This window comes from Pimephales promelas, chromosome 7 (genome assembly GCF_988280905.1).
Source record: "Pimephales promelas chromosome 7, fPimPro1.hap1.1, whole genome shotgun sequence".
NCBI lineage: Eukaryota > Metazoa > Chordata > Actinopteri > Cypriniformes > Leuciscidae > Pimephales > Pimephales promelas.
This window is the reverse complement of record NC_142775.1, coordinates 1,046,832-1,071,372: the sequence shown is the minus strand read 5'-3', so window position 1 is coordinate 1,071,372 and position 24,541 is coordinate 1,046,832. Positions and strand designations below refer to the sequence as shown.

The following is a 24,541-nucleotide window of genomic DNA, read 5'->3' as shown; positions in this document are numbered from 1 at the left end:
TATCCATCTTTCTAACATCTTTCATGATGCTAGCTACATGCTAATCATGCTAGCTTCTTGCTAAAAACATGCTAGCATGATGCTAGCAACATGCTAATCATGCTAGCATGATGCTAGCTACATGCTAATCATGCTAGCTTCTTGCTAAAAACATGCTAGCATGATGCTAGCAACATGCTAATCATGCTAGCTTCTTGCTAAAAACATGCTAGCATGATGCTAGCTACATGCTAATCATGTTATTTTGATGCTAGCTACATGCTAATCATGCTAGCATGATGCTAGCTACATGCTAATCATGCTAGCTTCTTGCTAAAAACATGCTAGCATGATGCTAGCAACATGCTAATCATGCTAGCATGATGCTAGCTACATGCTAATCATGCTAGCTTCTTGCTAAAAACATGCTAGCATGATGCTAGCTACATGCTAATCATGCTAGCATGATGCTAGCTACATGCTAATCATGCTAGCGTCTTGCTAAAAACATGCTAGCATGATGCTAGCAACATGCTAATCATGCTAACATGATGATAGCTACATGCTAATCATGTTAGCTTCTTGCTAACAACATGCTAATCATGCTAGCATGATGCTAGCTACATGTTAATCATGTTAGCTTCTTGCTAAAAACATGCTAGCATGATGCTAGCAACATGCTAATCATGCTAGCTTCTTGCTAAAAACATGCTAGCATGATGCTAGCAACATGCTAATCATGCTAGCATGATGCTAGCTACATGCTAATCATGTTAGCTTCTTGCTAAAAACATGTTAGCATGATGCTAGCAACATGCTAATCATGCTATTATGATGCTAGCTACATGCTAGTCATGCTAGCTTCTTGCTAAAACATGCTAGCATGATGCTAGCAACATGCTAATCATGCTAGTATGATGCTAGCTACATGCTAGTCATGCTAGCTTCTTGTTAAAAACATGTTAGCATGATGCTAGCAACATGCTAATCATGCTATTATGATGTTAGCTACATGCTAATCATGTTAGCTTCTTGCTAAAACATTTTAGCATGATGCTAGTAACATGCTAATCATGCTAGCATTAAGCTAGCTACATGCTAGTCATGCTAGCTTCTTGTTAAAAACATGCTAGCAACGTGCTAATCATGCTATTATGATTCTAACAACATGCTAATCACGCTAACAACATGTTAATCATCTTAACTACATGCTAATCATATTAGCATCAAGCTAGCTACATGCTAATCATGTTAGCTTCTTGCCAAAAACATCTATCTATCTATCTATCTTTCTTTCTTACTAATCTATCTTTCTAACTAATCTATCCATCTTTCTTTCTTTCTTTCTTTCTAATTCCATCTTTAAAACTTCATTCAAACTTCAAGATTATTCAAACGCTCTGGTCTGGCTTTCTCAAGCCAACTTAAAGTTTGTGTCATCAAACTTTTTTTTCTAGTTAAGTTGGCTTGAGAAAGCCAACTTACTGAAATCCTATTTAAACTTATTATTATTCTTCTTCTTATTTTTCTTACCCAAAATATTCTGACTGCTACTCCTCCTAGAGCTTTAACTCTACAAACTCCAAACTCGGGTCAGACCTTCAGACTGTTCTGACTCGAGTTGCTATATCTTTTTAGACTGATTCGACTTTCAGATTTCTTAAAAATTAATATTAAAAATCATAAAAATCCCATTGACTTTCATTGCAGCATGGTCAAAATGAGCCAAGACTACGGTGGCCCAATAGCGTACAACAAAAACTCAAATCTAAATTCCCTGAAGCCCTAGACTCAATTAAACTACCATTCTATATGTACTAATGATCTATCTATCTATCTATCTATCTATCTATCTATCTATCTATCTATCTATCTATCTACCTAATCTTTCTTTCTTTCTTTCTAACTAATCTATCCATCTTTCTTTCTAACAAATCTATCCATCTTTCTTTCTAACTAATCTTTCGTTCTTTCTTTCTACCTAACTAATCTATCCATCTTTCTTTCTAACTAATCTATCCATCTTTCTTTCTAACTAATCTATCCATCTTTCTTTCTTTCTAACAAATCTATCCATCTTTCTTTCTAACTAATCTATCGTTCTTTCTTTCTAACTAATCTATCCATCTTTCTTTCTAACTAATCTATCGTTCTTTCTTTCTAACAAATCTATCCATCTTTCTTTCTAACTAATCTATCCATCTTTCTTTCTACCTAACTAATCTATCCATCTTTCTTTCTACCTAACTAATCTATCCATCTTTCTTTCTTTCTAACAAATCTATCCATCTTTCTTTCTACCTAACTAATCTATCCATCTTTCTTTCTACCTAACTAATCTATCCATCTTTCTTTCTTTCTAACAAATCTATTCATCTTTCTTTCTAACAAATCTATCCATCTTTCTTTCTAACTAATCTATCGTTCTTTCTTTCTAACTAATCTATCCATCTTTCTTTCTTTCTAACTAATCTATCCATCTTTCTTTCTACCTAACTAATCTATCCATCTTTCTTTCTACCTAACTAATCTATCCATCTTTCTTTCTTTCTAACAAATCTATTCATCTTTCTTTCTAACAAATCTATCCATCTTTCTTTCTAACTAATCTATCGTTCTTTCTTTCTAACTAATCTATCCATCTTTCTTTCTAACTAATCTATCGTTCTTTCTTTTTAACAAATCTATCCATCTTTCTTTCTACCTAATCTATCATTCTTTCTTTCTACCTAATCTTTCTTTCTTTCTAACTAATCTATCCATCTTTCTTTCTAACAAATCTATCTATCTTTCTTTCTAACTAATCTATCCATCTTTCTTTCTAACAAATCTATCCATCTTTCTTTCTAACTAATCTATCATTCTTTTTTTCTAACTAATCTATCGATCTTTCTTTCTAACTAATCTATCCATCTTTCTTTCTAACAAATCTATCAATCTTTCTTTCTAACAAACCTATCCATCTTTCTTTCTAACAAATCTATCCATCTTTCTTTCTAACTAATCTATCGTTCTTTCTTTCTACCTAACTAATCTATCCATCTTTCTTTCTAACAAATCTATCCATCTTTCTTTCTAACTAATCTATCGTTCTTTCTTTCTAACTAATCTATCCATCTTTCTTTCTAACTAATCTATCGTTCTTTCTTTCTAACAAATCTATCCATCTTTCTTTCTAACTAATCTATCCATCTTTCTTTCTAACTAATCTATCCATCTTTCTTTCTAACTAATCTATCGTTCTTTCTTTCTAACTAATCTATCCATCGTTCTTTCTACCTAATCTTTCTTTCTTTCTAACAAATCTATCCATCTTTCTTTCTACCTAATCTATCCATCTTTATTTCTACCTAACTAATCTATCCATTTTTCTTTCTAACTAATCTATCCATCTTTCTTTCTAACAAATCTATCCATCTTTCTTTCTACATAATCTATCCATCTTTCTTTCTACCTAACTAATCTATCCATTTTTCTTTCTAACTAATCTATCCATCTTTCTTTCTAACAAATCTATCCATCTTTCTTTCTACCTAATCTATCCATCTTTCTTTCTACCTAATCTATCCATCTTTCTTTCTACCTAACTAATCTATCCATCTTTCTTTCTAACTAATCTATCCATCTTTCTTTCTAACAAATCTATCCATCTTTCTTTCTAGCAAATCTATCCATCTTTTTTTCTAACTAATCTATCCATCTTTCTTTCTAACAAATCTATCCATCTTTCTTTCTAACTATTCTTTTTTTCACTTTCTTTCTTTCTTTTTTCTTTCTTTCTAACAATTCTATCTTTCTTTCTTTCTTTCTTTCTTTCTTTCTTTCTAACAATTCCATCTTTCTTTCTTTCTTTCTTTCTTTCTTGCTTTCTTGCTTTATGCTAATCATGTTAGCTTCTTGCTAAAAACATGCTAGCATGATGCTAGCTACATGCTAATCATGCAAGCTTCTTGCGAAAACATGCTAGCATGATGCTAGCAACATGCCAATCATGCTAGCATGATGCTAGCAACATGCCAATCATGCTAGCATGATGCTAGCTACATGCTAATCATGCTAGCTTCTTGCTAAAAACATGCTAACATGATGCTAGCAACATGCTAATCATGCTAGCATGATGCTGGCAACATGTTAATCATGCTAGCATGATGCTAGCTACATGCTAATCATGCTAGCTTCTTGCTAAAAACATGCTAGCATGATGCTAGCTACATGCTAATAATGCTAGCATGATGATAGCTACATGCTAATCATGCTAGCTTCTTGCTAAAAACATGCTAGCATGATGTTAGCTACATGCTAATCATGCTAGCTTCTTGCTAAAAACATGCTAGCATGATGCTAGCTACATGCTAATCATGCTAGCATGATGATAGCTACATGCTAATCATGCTAGCTTCTTGCTAGCAACATGCTAATCATGCTAGCTTCTTGCTAAAAACATGCTAGCATGATGCTAGCTACATGCTAATCATGCTAGCTTCTTGCTAAAAACATGCTAGCATGATGCTAGCTACATGCTAATCATGTTAGCTTCTTGCTAAAAACATGCTAGCATGATGCTAGCAACATGCTAATCATGCTAGCATGATGCTAGCTACATGCTAATCATGCTAGCATGATGCTAGCTACATGCTAATCATGCTAGCTTCTTGCTAAAAACATGCTAGCATGATGTTAGCTACATGCTAATCATGCTAGCTTCTTGCTAAAAACATGCTAGCATGATGCTAGCAACATGCTAATCATGCTAGCATGATGCTAGCTACATGCTAATCATGCTAGCATGATGCTAGCTACATGCTAATCATGCTAGCATGATGCTAGCTACATGCTAATCATGCTAGCATGATGTTAAAAACATGCTAGCATGATGCTAGCATAATGCTAATCATGCTAACATGATGCTAGCTACATGCTAATCATGTTAGCATGATGCTAAAAACATGCTAGCTTCTTGCTAGCAACATGCTAATCATGATAGCATGATGCTAATCATGCTAGCATGATGCTAGCTACATGCTAATCATGCTAGCTTCTTGCTAAAAACATGCTAGCATGATGCTAGCTACATGCTAATCATGCTAGCTTCTTGCTGAAAACATGCTAGCATGATGCTAGCAACATGCTAATCGTGTTATTATTATGCTAGCTACATGTTAATCATGCTAGCATGATGCTAGCTACATGTTAATCATGCTAGCATGATGCTAGTTACATTTTAATCATGCTAGCTTCTTGCCAATAACATCTATCTATCGATCTATCGATCTATCTATCTATCTATCTATCTATCTATCTATCTATCTATCTATCTATCTATCTATCTATCTATCTATCTATCTATCTATCTATCGATCTATCTATCTATCTTTCTAACTAATCTATCCATCTTTCTTTCTTTCTTTCTTTCTAATTCCATCTTTTTCCAACTTAATTCAAACTTCAAGATTCTTCAAACGCTCTGGTCCGGCTTTCTCAAGCCAACTTAAAGTTTGTGTCATCAAACTTTTTTTTCTAGTTAGTGGTGCTTGCTGAAAGCAAGGCAACACTATTACTATTGTGTTTTTTGAGTCGGCCCAAAAGTTTGGCACGCTACTCCTCCCGCAGTTTTTGTCACACACCCATGAATGAGGTCTCAAAACGTGCGGAATATTCAGGAATGGTGTGCTATGACTTTTCTAAGCGATCGGGGGTACGATGTTCGCCCGAAGGGCGAACAAATTTCCCAAAAATCCCATAGACTTAACATTGCGACAAACTTTGACGACTCATAGCTCCGAGCGAGAATTTCACAGAAGCCTGCGATTCACCACATTTAAAGAGGCTGACAGGCTCTGTAAGAACATACCTCACAATGGGGTAAAAGTTGCACCCCTGGGGGGCAGGAGCTGCCCAAATTTTCCCCATAGACCCCAATGTTATTTATTATTAGTGGTGCTTGCTGAAAGCAAGGCAACACTATTACTATTGTGTTTTTTGAGTCGGCCCAAAAGTTTGGCACGCTACTCCTCCCGCAGTTTTTGTCACACACCCATGAATGAGGTCTCAAAACGTGCGGAATATTCGGGAATGGTGTGCTATGACTTTTCTAAGCGATCGGGGGTACGATGTTCGCCCGAAGGGCGAACAAATTTCCCAAAAATCCCATAGACTTAACATTGCGACAAACTTTGACGACTCGTAGCTCCGAGCGAGGATTTCACAGAAGCCTGCGATTTACCACATTTGAAGAGGCTGACAGGCTCTGTAAGAACATACCTCACAATGGGGTAAAAGTTGCACCCCTGGGGGGCAGGAGCTGCCCAAATTTTCCCCATTGACCCCAATGTTATTTATTATTAGTGGTGCTTGCTGAAAGCAAGGCAACACTATTACTATTGTGTTTTTTGAGTCGGCCCAAAAGTTTGGCACGCTACTCCTCCCGCAGTTTTTGTCACACACCCATGAATGAGGTCTCAAAACGTGCGGAATATTCGGGAATGGTGTGCTATGACTTTTCTAAGCGATCGGGGGTACGATGTTCGCCCGAAGGGCGAACAAATTTCCCAAAAATCCCATAGACTTAACATTGCGACAAACTTTGACGACTCATAGCTCCGAGCGAGAATTTCACAGAAGCCTGCGATTCACCACATTTGAAGAGGCTGACAGGCTCTGTAAGAACATACCTCACAATGGGGTAAAAGTTGCACCCCTGGGGGGCAGGAGCTGCCCAAATTTTCCCCATAGACCCCAATGTTATTTATTATTAGTGGTGCTTGCAAAGCAACACTATTGTTATCCTGCATACTTATTATTATTCCGCTACTTCTTCTTCTTATTCCGTACAAATTTCGGCGCGCTACTCCTCCCGCAGCTTTTGTCACAGACCCATAAGAGAGGTGTCAAAACGTGCGGCTTGTTCGGGAATGGTGTGCTATGACTTTTCTAAGAGATCGGGTGTACGATGTTCGCACAGCGGACGAAAAAGCGGCCAAAAATGTCCCAAGTCATTTCCTATGGGGAATTTTCAAAAATTCTAATCCCAACTGTCACTTTCTCACAGACACAAAAAGGGGCCTGACAGCCCTATTTTGACAGCTATTTCAGCCATTAAAACTTTAAAATGTTGAGAAATTTGTCAGCTATTAAAGTTGTATTCAACTTTTTGATATCTATTATACTTTTTTCACAATCTCTACTTTAGTCTCATGATGTTTTTCAAGCCGTTTCTGAAATTATAATGGGAGTGAATGAGAGAGACTGTTCAGAGCTAGAGCACGTGATGTCATAAGCTAGAGTGAGCCAGCTTGAAAACTAATGCTAAAAAATAATTTTTAAATCGCTGGCCTGGCCACAATCTTCACTCTTTGGCCATGAAAATATACTTAAAACGTAGGTATTTTTGTTGTGGTTCCTCTCGTGTGTTTAGTAAATCCCTCGGACTTATAGTTTTTTCTCTGTGTCCTTCCAAACGACAGGAGTGACAGACTATCCTCCATTGGCAGCAATTATAAATTCAGGTCAAACTTTAGTAATCAGAGCATTACGGACCAGTTTTTTAACTTGCCAAAGTGGTCCCTTTTTTCAACTCTATCCACACAAAAAATACATCACAGCGTTCACAAAGGCCTTGTCTCGCTCACGGTCAGGTCATTTCGCTGATACAACCTATAGTTTTGTCTCTAGGGAGGTTTGTTCGAGGCCAAGTATCAGCGATTTTGACTAAACATTGGGGGATTTTCAAAAATTCAAATCCCAACTGTCACTTTCTCACAGACACAAAAGGGCCTGACAGCCCTGCTGTAGGGCAGACGTCTCTCTCTCCCTAGGAGGATTTATTTTATCAGGCAACCAATAAATAATGGCCTAAAATCTTCATGGTCACACCATAGCAACCAGTTACAGCACCCTAGCAACCGTGGGCGATAGGCACGAGGCCGCAGGCCTCGTGCCATACTAAATAACTCTATAAAAACTCTATAAAAACTAATTTTTGAGACTAAATAGTAATCATCTGTTAAAAAATACACGCCGACATCACAGACCCCTGATTGAGGCGTCAAATTTTGCGGATTATTGAGGAGAGGTGTGCTGTGACTTTTCGTAGCGATCGGGGGTACGGTGTTCGCCCCAGGGGCAAATCATTGGGTAAAAAAGTCCCATAGACTTTTAGTGTTTTTCCTACTATGGTAATTTGCATAGGGATTTTGTATTGAACATAGCTCTGGATCACAGTGTCATAGAGACAAGGGGGCGGGCTCATTTTACTCAGACGACCAATCAGTCTCTCAGCATCATTGTGAAGCTATTAAGCCACGCCCTAGCAACCATTTAGAGCACCTTAGCAACAACTCCCATAGACTTCCATTAAAAGAGATCAAAGGGATATCTCAGGATATAAGTGTCATAGAAACATGAGGGTGGGCTCGTTTGACTTGGGCCAGCAAACAGCCAATCATGAATCACCTCAACAATTTCTGGCCATGCCCTAGCAACCATTGTAGAGCACCTTAGCAACCAAAATCCAAAGAGGGATATCTTCCATTCTGAATGTCATAGAGGCATGGGAGTTGGTTTATATCATTCATACTGACAAGCAGCCTTTGGAGTTTCATGATTGGCAGCTACCAAGCCACTCCCTAGCAACCAAACAGAGTACCCTAGCAACCATTTTGCAAGACTTTATCTCTGCATCAAAACATCGTATAGAGATGGGGGTTGGTTCATACATTCACATTGACTTTGGAGCTTCATGATTGGCAGCTGCCAAGCCACTCCCTAGCAACCAAACAGAGTACCCTAGCAACCATTTTGTAAGACCTACATCTCTGCAACAAAACATCGTATAGAGATGGGGGTTTGCCTTCTGTCAACTAGTGTTTAAATATAATCTCATACACTGTATAATCACACCATAGCAACCATATAGAGTACCCTAGTAACCACCTGAACACATGAATAAGCCATTTCTCCGCTGAATAAGCCATTTCTCATCACACAAACATTGTACAGACATGTTTGGTGTCTCGTATGCAATCATGTACCACACTCTAGCAACCGGGTGGTGAGTTTTGCCACTGCAAGCACCACTTCACATTTTCCTCTGGAAATGTACATTCTAGTTCTTATTCTTATTGTTCTGGTCACTTTTTGACGCGCTACTCCTCCCGCAGCTTTTGTCACAGACCCATGGGTGAGGTGTCAAAACGTGCGGATTATTCGGGAATGGTGTGCTATGACTTTTCTAAGAGGTCGGGGGTACGATGTTCGCCCCAGGGGCGAAAAACGGCCAAAAAAAATCCCATAGACTTAACATGGTGAAAAAATTTGACGAGTCATAGCTCTGAGCGAGGATTTCGCAGAAACTTGCAATTTACCACATTTGAAGAGGCTGACAGGCTCTTTAAGAAAATACCTCACAATGGGGTAAAAGTTGCACCCCTGGGGGGCAGGAGCTCCCCAAAAATTTTTTCCATTGAAATTTTCTAGTATAGCATTTTACTATTCCAGGAAAAAGTTTGGAGCACTCCTACGTCCACATTTTTTGTCACAGACCCATGAATGAGGCATCAAATCGTGCGGCCTATTGAGGAGAAGTGTCATATTAATTTTATAAGAGATCAGGGGTACGGTGTTCGCCCCAGGGGCGAACAAATTTCCAAAAAATCCCATAGACTTAACATTGAGACAAACTTTGACGACTCGTAGCTCCGAACGAGGATTTCGGACAAATGTGTGATTTGCCACATTTGAAGAGGCTGGCAGGCTCTTTAAGAACATACCACACAATGGGGTAAAAGTTGCACCCCTGGGGGGCAGGAGCTGCCCAAAGTTTCCCCATTGACTTACTATGGTGAAGGACGTCCCATCAAATGCATGTGTTTTTCCTACTATGGTAAATTGCATAGGGATTTTGTATTGAACATAGCTCTGGATCACAGTGTCATAGAGACAAGGGGGCGGGCTCATTTTACTCAGATGACCAATCAGTCTCTCAGGATCATTGTGAAGCTATTAAGCCACGCCCTAGCAACCATTTAGAGCACCTTAGCAACAACTCCCATAGACTTCCATTGAAAGAGATCAAATGGATATCTCAGGATATAAGTGTCATAGAAACATGAGGGTGGGCTCGTTTGACTTGGGCAAGCAAACAGCCAATCCTGAATCACCTCAACACTTATTGGCAACGCCCTAGCAACCATTGTAGAGCACCTTAGCAACCAAAATCCAAAGAGGGATATCTTCCATTCTGAATGTCATAGAGGCATGGGAGTTGTATTATATCATTCATACTGACAAGCAGCCTTTGGAGATTCATGATTGGCAGCTGCCAAGCCACTCCCTAGCAACCAAACAGAGTACCCAGCAACCATTTTGCAAGACCTATATCTCTGCATCAAAACATCGTATAGAGATGGGGGTTGGTTTATACATTCACATTGACTTTGGAGCTTCATGATTGGCAGCTGCTAAGCCACTCCCTAGCAACCAAACAGAGTACCCTAGCAACCATTTTGCAAGACTTTATCTCTGCCTCAAAACATCGTATAGAGATGGGGGTTGGTTTAAACATTCACATTGACTTTGGAGCTTCATGATTGGCAGCTGCCAAGCCACTCCCTAGCAACCAAACAGAGTACCCTAGCAACCATTTTGTAAGACCTATATCTCTGCATCAAAACATTGTATAGAGATGCTGGTTGGCTCTTTTTACTCATGCTAGCAAACATGACTTGCTACATGCTACGCATGCTAGCAGAGAATAGCTACATGCTAATATTGATTAGCTAAGTGCTAAATCATGCCAAGAAAATGCTACAAACTTCATAGTAACCATCTGTGACAACTACCAACCACCTATACCAGAACATCCTAGCAACCTCCTAGCAACAACCTAGCAACCACCCAAAACACGCTAGCAACACCCTAGCAACCACCCAGAATACCCTAGCAACCGCCTTACAACACCATAGCAACCACCCAGAACACCCTAGCAACCACCAAGAACACCCTAGCAACCACCCATAATACCCTAGCAACCACCTAGCAACACCCTAGCAACCACTCAGAACACCCTAGCAACTGCCTAGCAACACCCTAGCAACCACCCAGAACACCCTAGCAACCACCCAGAACACACTAGCAACCACCTAGCAACACCCTAGCAACCACCCAGAATACCCTAACAACCGCCTAGCAACCACCCAGAACACCATAGCAACCAGCCATAACACCCTAGCAACCGGGTGGTGAGTTTTGCCACTGCAAGCACCACTTCACATTTTCCTCTGGAAATGTACATTCTAGTTCTTATTCTTATTCTTATTCTTATTGTTCCGCCGTTTTTTGGTTCGCTACTCCTCCCGCAGCTTTTGTCACAGACCCATGGGTGAGGTGTCAAATCGACCAGCTCATTAAGGAGAGGTGTGCTATGACTTTTCTAAGCGATCGGGGGTACGATGGTCGCCCCAGGGGCGAAAAACAGCCCAAAAAAAAAATCCCATAGACTTAACATGGCGAAAAAATTTGACGAGTCATAGCTCTGAGCGAGGATTTCGCAGAAACTTGCAATTTACCACATTTGAAGAGGCTGACAGGCTCTGTAAGAAAATACCATACAATGGGGTAAAAGTTGCACCCCTGGGGGGCAGGAGCTCCCCAAAAATTTTTCCCGTTGAAATTTTCTAGTATAGTATTTTACTATTCCAGGAAAAAGTTTGGCGGAGTCCTCCGTCCACAATTTTTGTCACAGACCCATGAATGAGGCATCAAATCGTGCGGCCTATTGAGGAGAAGTGTCATATCACTTTTATCAGAGATCGGGGGTACGGTGGTCGCCCCAGGGGCGAACAAATTTCAAAAAAATCCCATAGACTTAACATTGCGACAAACTTTGACGACTCATAGCTCCGAACAACGATTTCGGACAAATGTAAGATTTGCCACATTTAAAGAGGCTGGCAGGCTCTTTAAGAACATACCACACAATGGGGTAAAAGTTGCACCCCTGGGGGGCAGGAGCTGCCCAAAGTTTCCCCATTGACTTACTATGGTGAAGGACGTCCCATCAAATGCATGTGTTTTTCCTACTATGGTAAATTGCATAGGGATTTTGTATTGAACATAGCTCTGGATCACAGTGTCATAGAGACAAGGGGGCGGGCTCATTTTACTCAGACGACCAATCAGTCTCTCAGGATCATTGTGAAGCTATTAAGCCACGCCCTAGCAACCATTTAGCACACCTTAGCAACAAGTCCCATAGACTTCCATTAAAAAAGATCAAAGGGATATCTCAGTATATAAGTGTCATAGAAACATGAAGGTGGGCTCAAGCAGCCTTTGGAGTTTCATGATTGGCAGCTGCCAAGCCACTTCCTAGCAACCAAACAGAGTACCCTAGCAACCATTTTGCAAGACCTATATCTCTACATCAAAACATCGTATAGAGATGGGGGTTGGTTTATCCATTCACATTGACTTTGAGCTTCATGATTGGCAGCTGCCAATCCACTCCCTAGCAACCAAACAGAGTACCCTAGCAACCATTTTGTAACAGCTATATCTCAGCATCAGAACATTGTATCGCGATGGGGGTTGGGTCTTTTGACTCATGCTAGCACATAGATCTTTCAAAATGCTAAACATGCTAGCTGTGAATAGCTACATGCTAATATTGATTAGCTAAGTGCTAAATCATGCAATGAACAATATAGAAACTCTATAATAACCATATGTGAACACTACCAACCACCTAGTAATACCATAGCAACTACCCAGAATACCCTAGCAACAACCTAACAACACCATAGCAACCACCCAGAACACCCTAGCAACCGCATAGCAACACCCTAGCAACCACCTAGAAACTATCCAGAACACCTTAGCAACACCCTAGCAACCACCTAGCAACACCCTAGCAACCACCCCAAACACCATAGCAACCACCTAGCAACACCTTAGCAACCACCCATAACACCCTAGCAACCGCCTAGCAACCATCCAGAACACCTTAGCAACACCCTAGCAACCACCTAGCAACACCCTAGCAACCACCCAGAACACCCTAGCAACCACCTAGCAACACCCTAGCAACCACCCATAACACCCTAGAAACCGAGCGAGCTTTTTGCCACTGCAAGCACCACTTCACATTTTCCTCTGGAAATGTACATTCTAGTTAGTGGTGCTTGCTGAAAGCAAGGCAACACTATTACTATTGTGTTTTTTGAGTCGGCCCAAAAGTTTGGCACGCTACTCCTCCCGCAGTTTTTGTCACACACCCATGAATGAGGTCTCAAAACGTGCGGAATATTCGGGAATGGTGTGCTATGACTTTTCTAAGCGATCGGGGGTACGATGTTCGCCCGAAGGGCGAACAAATTTCCCAAAAATCCCATAGACTTAACATTGCGACAAACTTTGACGACTCATAGCTCCGAGCGAGAATTTCACAGAAGCCTGCGATTCACCACATTTGAAGAGGCTGACAGGCTCTGTAAGAACATACCTCACAATGGGGTAAAAGTTGCACCCCTGGGGGGCAGGAGCTGCCCAAATTTTCCCCATAGACCCCAATGTTATTTATTATTCTTATTCTTATTGTTCTGGTCACTTTTTGACGCGCTACTCCTCCCGCAGCTTTTGTCACAGACCCATGGGTGAGGTGTCAAAACGTGCGGATTATTCGGGAATGGTGTGCTATGACTTTTCTAAGAGATCGGGGGTACGATGTTCGCCCCAGGGGCGAAAAACGGCCAAAAAAAATCCCATAGACTTAACATGGTGAAAAAATTTGACGAGTCATAGCTCTGAGCGAGGATTTCGCAGAAACTTGCAATTTACCACATTTGAAGAGGCTGACAGGCTCTTTAAGAAAATACCTCACAATGGGGTAAAAGTTGCACCCCTGGGGGGCAGGAGCTCCCCAAAAATTTTTTCCATTGAAATTTTCTAGTATAGCATTTTACTATTCCAGGAAAAAGTTTGGAGCACTCCTACGTCCACATTTTTTGTCACAGACCCATGAATGAGGCATCAAATCGTGCGGCCTATTGAGGAGAAGTGTCATATTAATTTTATAAGAGATCAGGGGTACGGTGTTCGCCCCAGGGGCGAACAAATTTCCAAAAAATCCCATAGACTTAACATTGAGACAAACTTTGACGACTCGTAGCTCCGAACGAGGATTTCGGACAAATGTGTGATTTGCCACATTTGAAGAGGCTGGCAGGCTCTTTAAGAACATACCACACAATGGGGTAAAAGTTGCACCCCTGGGGGGCAGGAGCTGCCTAAAGTTTTCCCCATTGACTTACTATGGTGAAGGACGTCCCATCAAATGCATGTGTTTTTCCTAATATGGTAAATTGCATAGGGATTTTGTATTGAACATAGCTCTGGATCACAGTGTCATAGAGACAAGGGGGCGGGCTCATTTTACTCAGATGACCAATCAGTCTCTCAGGATCATTGTGAAGCTATTAAGCCACGCCCTAGCAACCATTTAGAGCACCTTAGCAACAACTCCCATAGACTTCCATTGAAAGAGATCAAATGGATATCTCAGGATATAAGTGTCATAGAAACATGAGGGTGGGCTCGTTTGACTTGGGCAAGCAAACAGCCAATCCTGAATCACCTCAACACTTACTGGCAACGCCCGAGCAACCATTGTAGAGCACCTTAGCAACCAAAATCCAAAGAGGGATATCTTCCATTCTGAATGTCATAGAGGCATGGGAGTTGTATTATATCATTCATACTGACAAGCAGCCTTTGGAGATTCATGATTGGCAGCTGCCAAGCCACTCCCTAGCAACCAAACAGAGTACCCAGCAACCATTTTGCAAGACCTATATCTCTGCATCAAAACATCGTATAGAGATGGGGGTTGGTTTATACATTCACATTGACTTTGGAGCTTCATGATTGGCAGCTGCCAAGCCACTCCCTAGCAACCAAACAGAGTACCCTAGCAACCGTTTTGCAAGACCTATATCTCTGCCTCAAAACATCGTATAGAGATGGGGGTTGGTTTAAACATTCACATTGACTTTGGAGCTTCATGATTGGCAGCTGCCAAGCCAGTCCCTAGCAACCAAACAGAGTACCCTAGCAACCATTTTGTAAGACCTATATCTCTGCATCAAAACATTGTATAGAGATGCTGGTTGGCTCTTTTTACTCATGCTAGCAAACATGACTTGCTACATGCTACACATGCTAGCAGAGAATAGCTACATGCTAATATTGATTAGCTAAGTGCTAAATCATGCCAAGAAAATGCTACAAACTTCATAGTAACCATCTGTGACAACTACCAACCACCTATACCAGAACATCCTAGCAACCTCCTAGCAACAACCTAGCAACCACCCAGAACACGCTAGCAACACCCTAGCAACCACCCAGAATACCCTAGCAACCGCCTTACAACACCATAGCAACCACCCAGAACACCCTAGCAACCACCAAGAACACCCTAGCAACCACCCATAATACCCTAGCAACCATCGTACAGACGTGTTTGGTGTCTCGTATGCAAAAATGTGCCACACTCTAGCAACCGAGCGAGCTTTTTGCCACTGCAAGCACCACTTCACATTTTCCTCTGGAAATGTACATTCTAGTTCTTATTCTTATTGTTCTGGTCACTTTTTGACGCGCTACTCCTCCCGCAGCTTTTGTCACAGACCCATGGGTGAAGTGTCAAAACGTGCGGATTATTCGGGAATGGTGTGCTATGACTTTTCTAAGAGATCGGGGGTACGATGTTCGCCCCAGGGGCGAAAAACGGCCAAAAAAAATCCCATAGACTTAACATGGTGAAAAAATTTGACGAGTCATAGCTCTGAGCGAGGATTTCGCAGAAACTTGCAATTTACCACATTTGAAGAGGCTGACAGGCTCTTTAAGAAAATACCTCACAATGGGGTAAAAGTTGCACCCCTGGGGGGCAGGAGCTCCCCAAAATTTTTTTCCATTGAAATTTTCTAGTATAGCATTTTACTATTCCAGGAAAAAGTTTGGAGCACTCCTACGTCCACATTTTTTGTCACAGACCCATGAATGAGGCATCAAATCGTGCGGCCTATTGAGGAGAAGTGTCATATTAATTTTATAAGAGATCAGGGGTACGGTGTTCGCCCCAGGGGCGAACAAATTTCCAAAAAATCCCATAGACTTAACATTGAGACAAACTTTGACGACTCGTAGCTCCGAACGAGGATTTCGGACAAATGTGTGATTTGCCACATTTGAAGAGGCTGGCAGGCTCTTTAAGAACATACCACACAATGGGGTAAAAGTTGCACCCCTGGGGGGCAGGAGCTGCCTAAAGTTTTCCCCATTGACTTACTATGGTGAAGGACGTCCCATCAAATGCATGTGTTTTTCCTACTATGGTAAATTGCATAGGGATTTTGTATTGAACATAGCTCTGGATCACAGTGTCATAGAGACAAGGGGGCGGGCTCATTTTACTCAGATGACCAATCAGTCTCTCAGGATCATTGTGAAGCTATTAAGCCACGCCCTAGCAACCATTTAGAGCACCTTAGCAACAACTCCCATAGACTTCCATTGAAAGAGATCAAATGGATATCTCAGGATATAAGTGTCATAGAAACATGAGGGTGGGCTCGTTTGACTTGGGCAAGCAAACAGCCAATCCTGAATCACCTCAACACTTACTGGCAACGCCCTAGCAACCATTGTAGAGCACCTTAGCAACCAAAATCCAAAAAGGGATATCTTCCATTCTGAATGTCATAGAGGCATGGGAGTTGTATTATATCATTCATACTGACAAGCAGCCTTTGGAGATTCATGATTGGCAGCTGCCAAGCCACTCCCTAGCAACCAAACAGAGTACCCAGCAACCATTTTGCAAGACCTATATCTCTGCATCAAAACATCGTATAGAGATGGGGGTTGGTTTATACATTCACATTGACTTTGGAGCTTCATGATTGGCAGCTGCCAAGCCACTCCCTAGCAACCAAACAGAGTACCCTAGCAACCGTTTTGCAAGACCTATATCTCTGCCTCAAAACATCGTATAGAGATGGGGGTTGGTTTAAACATTCACATTGACTTTGGAGCTTCATGATTGGCAGCTGCCAAGCCACTCCCTAGCAACCAAACAGAGTACCCTAGCAACCATTTTGTAAGACCTATATCTCTGCATCAAAACATTGTATAGAGATGCTGGTTGGCTCTTTTTACTCATGCTAGCAAACATGACTTGCTACATGCTACACATGCTAGCAGAGAATAGCTACATGCTAATATTGATTAGCTAAGTGCTAAATCATGCCAAGAAAATGCTACAAACTTCATAGTAACCATCTGTGACAACTACCAACCACCTATACCAGAACATCCTAGCAACCTCCTAGCAACAACCTAGCAACCACCCAGAACACGCTCGCAACACCCTAGCAACCACCCAGAATACCCTAGCAACCGCCTTACAACACCATAGCAACCACCCAGAACACCCTAGCAACCACCAAGAACACCCTAGCAACCACCCATAATACCCTAGCAACCACCTAGCAACACACTAGCAACCACTCAGAACACCCTAGCAACTGCATAGCAACACCCTAGCAACCACCCAGAACACCCTAGCAACCACCCAGAACACACTAGCAACCACCTAGCAACACCATAGCAACCACCCAGAATACCCTAACAACCGCCTAGCAACCACCCAGAACACCATAGCAACCAGCCATAACACCCTAGCAACCGGGTGGTGAGTTTTGCCACTGCAAGCACCACTTCACATTTTCCTCTGGAAATGTACATTCTAGTGTTGTGAATACTATTCTCCAAGACAAAACTTTGGCACGCTACTCCTCCCGCATTTTTTGTCACAGACACATGAATGAGGTGTCAAATCGACCAGCTCGTTAAGGAGAGGTGTGCTATGACTTTTCTAAGAGATCGGGTGTACGATGCTTGTCTAGCGGGCGATAAATCGGCCGAAAAATCTCCCATAGACTTAACATTGGCACCAAATTTGTGAGATCATATCTTTTGAATAGAAGGTCATAGAGACTTGGGGTTGGGCTCATTTGACTCGGCCTATCATACAGCCAACAAGTAGTGACATAGTAACTTAATATTCACGCCCTAGCAACCACTTAGGGCAGCCTAGCAACCATAAAACAACATATACAAGCCATATCTCAGCTCCAGAAAATAGAAGAAACATGGATTTTGCCTTTTTTTGACTTAGACTGTCAACTAGTCTTTAAATATCAACTCATAAACTGTATAATCACACCATAGCAACCATATAGGGTACCCCAGTAACCCTACAAACACATGAATAAGACATGTCTCAGCTGAATAAACCATTTATCATCACAAAAACATCGTACAGACGTGTTTGGTGTCTCGTATGCAAAAATGTGCCACACTCTAGCAACCGAGCGAGCTTTTTGCCACTGCAAGCACCACTTCACATTTTCCTCTGGAAATGTACATTCTAGTTATTATTATTCTTCTTACTCAAAATTTTCTGACTCTAACTCCTCCTAGAACTTTAACTCTACAAACTCCAAACTCGGGTCAGACTTTCAGACTGTTCTGACTTAGTGTGCTATATCTTTTTAGACTGATTCGACTTTCAGATTTCTTAAAAATTAATATTAAAAACCATAAAAATCCCATTGACTTTCATTGCAGCATGGTCAAATTGAGCCAAGACTACGGTGGCCCAATAGCGTACAACAAAAACTCAAATCTAAATTCCCTGAAGCCCTAGACTCAATTAAACTACCATTCTATATGAACTAATGAACTATCTATCTATCTATCTATCTATCTATCTATCTATCTATCTATCTATCTATCTATCTATCTATCTATCTATCTATCTATCTATCTATCTATCTATCTATCTATCTATCTATCTATCTATCCATCTATCCATCCATCCATCCATCCATCTTTCTTTCTTTCTAACAAATCTATCCATCTTTCTTTCTAACTAATCTATCCATCTTTCTTTCTAACAAATCTATCCATCTTTCTTTCTAACTAATCTATCCATCTTTCTTTCTAACTAATCTATCCATCTTTCTTTCTAACTAATCTATCCATCTTTCTTTCTAACTAATCTATCCATCTTTCTTTCTACTTAACTAATCTATCCATCTTTCTTTCTTTCTTTCTAACTAACTAATCTATCCATCTTTCTTTCTAACAAATCTATCCATCTTTCTTTCTAACTAATCTATCCATCTTTCTTTCTAACTAACCTATCCATCTTTCTTTCTTTCTAAATAACTAATCTATCCATCTTTCTTTCTAACAAATCTATCCATCTTTCTTTCTAACTAATCTATCCATCTTTCTTTCTAGCAAATCTATCCATCTTTCTTTCTTTCTAAATAACTAATCTATCCATCTTTCTTTCTTTCTAAATAACTAATCTATCCATCTTTCTTTCTAACAAATCTATCCATCTTTCTTTCTAACTAATCTACCCATCTTTCTTTCTAACTAATCTATCCATCTTTCTTTCTACTTAACTAATCTATCCATCTTTCTTTCTTTCTTTCTAACTAACTAATCTATCCATCTTTCTTTCTAACAAATCTATCCATCTTTCTTTCTAACTAATCTATCCATCTTTCTTTCTAACTAACCTATCCATCTTTCTTTCTTTCTAAATAACTAATCTATCCATCTTTCTTTCTAACAAATCTATCCATCTTTCTTTCTAACTAATCTATCAATCTTTCTTTCTAGCAAATCTATCCATCTTTCTTTCTTTCTAAATAACTAATCTATCCATCTTTCTTTCTTTCTAAATAACTAATCTATCCATCTTTATTTCTAACAAATCTATTCATCTTTCTTTCTAACTAATCTATCCATCTTTCTTTCTAACTAATCTATCAATCTTTCTTTCTAGCAAATCTATCCATCTTTCTTTCTTTCTAAATAACTAATCTATCCATCTTTCTTTCTTTCTAAATAACTAATCTATCCATCTTTCTTTCTAACAAATCTATCCATCTTTCTTTCTAACTAATCTACCCATCTTTCTTTCGAACAAATCTATCCATCTTTCTTTCTAACTAATCTATCCATCTTTCTTTTTAACTAATCTATCGTTCTTTCTTTCTACCTAACTAATCTATCCATCTTTCTTTCTAACAAATCTATCCATCTTTCTTTCTAACTAATCTATCCATCTTTCTTTCTAACTAATCTATCCATCTTTCTTTCTAACTAATCTATCCATCTTTCTTTCTAACTAATCTATCCATCTTTCTTTCTAACAAATCTATCCATCTTTCTTTCTAACTAATCTATCCATCTTTCTTTCTAACTAATCTATCAATCTTTCTTTCTAGCAAATCTATCCATCTTTCTTTCTTTCTAAATAACTAATCTATCCATCTTTCTTTCTTTCTAAATAACTAATCTATCCATCTTTCTTTCTAACAAATCTATCCATCTTTCTTTCTAACTAATCTACCCATCTTTCTTTCGAACAAATCTATCCATCTTTCTTTCTAACTAATCTATCCATCTTTCTTTTTAACTAATCGATCGTTCTTTCTTTCTACCTAACTAATCTATCCATCTTTCTTTCTAACAAATCTATCCATCTTTCTTTCTAACTAATCTATCCATCTTTCTTTCTAACTAATCTATCCATCTTTCTTTCTAACAAATCTATCCATCTTTCTTTCTAACTAATCTATCCATCTTTCTTTCTAACAAATCTATCCATCTTTCTTTCTAACTATCTACCCATCTTTCTTTCTAACAAATCTATCCATCTTTCTTTTTAACTAATCTATCGTTCTTTCTTTCTACATAACTAATCTATCCATCTTTCTTTCTAACTAATCTATCCATCTTTCTTTCTAACAAATCTATCCATCTTTCTTTCTAACTATCTACCCATCTTTCTTTCTAACAAATCTATCCATCTTTCTTTTTAACTAATCTATCGTTCTTTCTTTCTACATAACTAATCTATCCATCTTTCTTTCTAACAAATCTATCCATCTTTCTTTCTAACTAATCTATCCATCTTTCTTTCTAACTAATCTATCCATCTTTCTTTCTAACTATCTACCCATCTTTCTTTCTAACAAATCTATCCATCTTTCTTTTTAACTAATCTATCGTTCTTTCTTTCTACATAACTAATCTATCCATCTTTCTTTCTAACAAATCTATCCATCTTTCTTTCTAACTAATCTATGCATCTTTCTTTCTTTCTAACTAATCTATCCATCTTTCTTTCTTACAAATCTATCCATCTTTCTTTCTAACTAATCTATGCATCTTTCTTTCTAACAATTCTTTCCTTACTCTTTCTTTCTTTCTTTCTTTCTTTCTTTCTTTCTTTCTTTCTTTCTTTCTTTCTTTCTTTCTTGATGCTATTAACATGCTAATCATGCTAGCTTTATGCTAATCATGTTAGCTTCTTGCTAAAAACATGCTAGCTACATGCTAATCATGCTAGCATGATGCTAGCTACATGCTAATCATGTTAGATTCTTGCTAAAAACATGCTAGCATGATGCTAGCAACATCCTAATCATGCTAGCATGATGCTAGCTACATGCTAATCATGCTAGCTTCTTGCTAAAAACATGCTAGCATGATGCTAGCAACATGTTAATCATGCTAGCATGATGCTAGCTACATGCTAATCATGCTAGCTTCTTGCTAAAAACATGCTAGCATGATGCTAGCAACATGCAAATCGTGCTAGCATGATGCTAGCTACATGTTAATCATGCTAGCTTCTTGCTAGCAACATGCTAATCATGCTAGCTTCTTGCTAAAAACATGCTAGCATGATGCTAGCTACATGCTAATCATGCTAGCATGATGCTAACTACATGCTAATCATGCTAGCATGATGCTAGCTACATGCTAATCATGCTAGCTTCTTGCTAAAAACATGTTAGCATGATGCTAGCAACATGCTATTCATGCTAGCATGATGCTAGCTACATGCTAATCATGCTAACATGATGCTAGCTACATGCTAATCATGCTAGCTTCTTGCTAAAAACATGCTAGCATGATGCTAGCAACATGCTAATCATGCTAGCATGATGCTAGCTACATGCTAATCATGCTAGCATGATGCTAGCTACATGTTAATCATGTTAGCTTCTTGCTAAAAACATGCTAGCATGATGCTAGCAACATGCTAATCATGCTAGCATGATGCTAGCTACATGCTAATCATGCTAGCTTCTTGCTAAAAACATACTAGCATGATGCTAGCAACATGTTAATCATGCTATTATGATGCTAGCTACATGCTAATCATGCTAGCTTCTTGCTAAAACATGCTAGCATGTTGCTAGCAACATGCTAATGATGCTATTATGATGCTAGCAACATGCTAATCACGCTAACAACATGCTAATCATCTTAACTACATGCTAATCATATTAGCATCAAGCTAGCTACATGCTAATCATGTTAGCTTCTTGCCAAAAACATCTATCTATCTATCTTTCTAACTAATCTATCTTTCTAACTGATCTTTCTTTCTTTCTTTCTTTCTTTCTTTCTTTCTTTCTTTCTTTCTTTCTTTCTTTCTTTCTTTCTTTCTAATTCCATCATTAAAACTTAATTCAAACTTCAAGATCCTTCAAACGCTCTGGTCCGGCTTTCTCAAGCCAACTTAAAGTTTGTGTCATCAAACTTTTTTTTCTAGTTTCACATTTTTATCTTATAATTATAACTTTGTCTTGTCAAAACTGATATAAAAAGTCACAAGTATGTCAGAATTATGACTTTAATGTAATAAGTTACTCTTATCTCATAATTATGACTTGCACGCTTTTGCATTTTTTTACTTTTATATCATAATAACTATTATTATTAGACTTAGTATGTCAATTTTGACTTTTTATGTCATGATTTGACTTTTCAATCTAATAATTATGACTAAGTATATCATAATTAAGATTTACTAAAGCATGATTCATCTCATTTGACAGAAATGGGCTTATACATACATTTAATGTGCATCTCAACAATGTATCCTATTAAACTGGGAAAAAATATTTTCCAATATTTTAATTAAGCAAAAATGTTTGTATAGGAATATTTCATGTGTTTTAAGGACAAATCTCACTTTTTTTTTCTTAAATTTAATATACATGTCATTTTGCATTTTTAGTAAATGCATTTTATTACTTGTATTGGAAAAAATACAGAGAAAAAAAACTTTGCAGTGTGAATATTTGGGAGTAAAAATGTTGATTTGTGCTCCTCAGAATGAGCGGCAGTAGAGACACTTACTGGACATGGCGACGGTCAAAAGCAGCAGAAGACAGAGCTTATGATCACCCATGATGACTTCAGAACATTTCTTCTTTTCACAGCCTCAGTTTTCAGGACATTTATAGCAAAACAAACTCATGTGTGCAATGCGTGCTTTCAGCCCTCACTCCAAAGTTCATCCCTAGGCTGTGGCAGAAAAAAGCAGAGCCAAGTTTGACATAGATTTTGCAAAGTGACCGACAGAACAAACAAACATAGTTTGCTAATAAATATTAGTCTGGCCTTTTATTTGCTCAGTTTGTTGTTTCAGTATATCATTGATTTAAGTGCACTGACACAATCGGAGGTCTTGCTTAATCTATATATGTTCATGTTTAGATCTGCAAAATTAGTTTTAAACAAACAAGGACTTTGTGACAAACAGAAACTCATATGTGCATATGCTGATCTGAACACATGCAAGGACAATTCTGCTGCAGGAAAAAATAAAAAAAAAGGTCTATTTAGAATTCAGAAACCCTTGTTATGAGTGACACCGGTGGCCGTTAAGTGAACTGCAGCGGCAGTGTATTGCTCGTGCTCACGAGCACACATGAACATGATATAATGAACATGAACATGTATATATATTAATAATACATTTACTTTAAATTATGAGAAATAAGTCACAACTATCTTGCCTACATTTTCTGATTTTAACAGGTCTGAGAGCAGCAGATGATCGTTACTTTTTGGTCTTTTTGGAGAGCGAAAGTCATGTGAATTATTGTTATTATATTTTTATGGTGTTTTTTGGGTGTTTTTTTGTTACTCTTCAGTACCATCCATTTACCAAGTAGCCCTAATAAACATCTTCACTTGGTTTTCCAATGAAGAAATAAAGCCTGTATAAAGCAAACCAGAAAGCAAGAGACAGCGATAAATGGATAACAATAAAGTGAAGGAATTAGAGGAGGATATTAAGTAGATGACATTATGTAATAATACTCTAATTTTGGGCAAAATATGATTGGAAAAAATCTAATTCCTAAAGGCACCAGCAAGTGTCAGTCTCGAGCAGAAATACTGATCTGCTGACAACACACACTACTTAAAGAAATACACATACAAGAAATACTGATTAGAGTGTAGAGGACTGTATCATGTCAGAAAATAGGAGTACAAGAGACGAAACTACAAAAAAAAGACGTTAAGGGAATAAATTAAAGAAGAATTATGATGTCAGATTACATATTGACTATTGTTTTTTTTAAAAGTCTCTTGTGTGGCAGGTTGAGAG

General features: G+C 38.8%; 1 protein-coding gene across 3 annotated transcripts in view; it reads right to left on the bottom strand.

Annotated features, from left to right (window-relative positions):
• LOC120475091 (apolipoprotein B-100) overlaps window positions 1-23,412 on the bottom strand; it is a 52,799-nt gene extending 29,387 nt beyond the window's left edge. Inside the window, exon 1 of one of the 3 annotated variants that reach the window (XM_039665822.2) lies at window positions 23,281-23,412. In XM_039665822.2, coding sequence (XP_039521756.2) covers window positions 23,281-23,332 — 52 coding nt within the window. In that variant the 5' untranslated portion in view covers window positions 23,333-23,412. The remainder of the gene's footprint in view (window positions 1-23,280) is intronic. The other 2 variants (XM_089132874.1, XM_089132873.1) reach the window with 2 other exon arrangements.
• Between the last annotated feature and the right edge of the window lie 1,129 nt (window positions 23,413-24,541).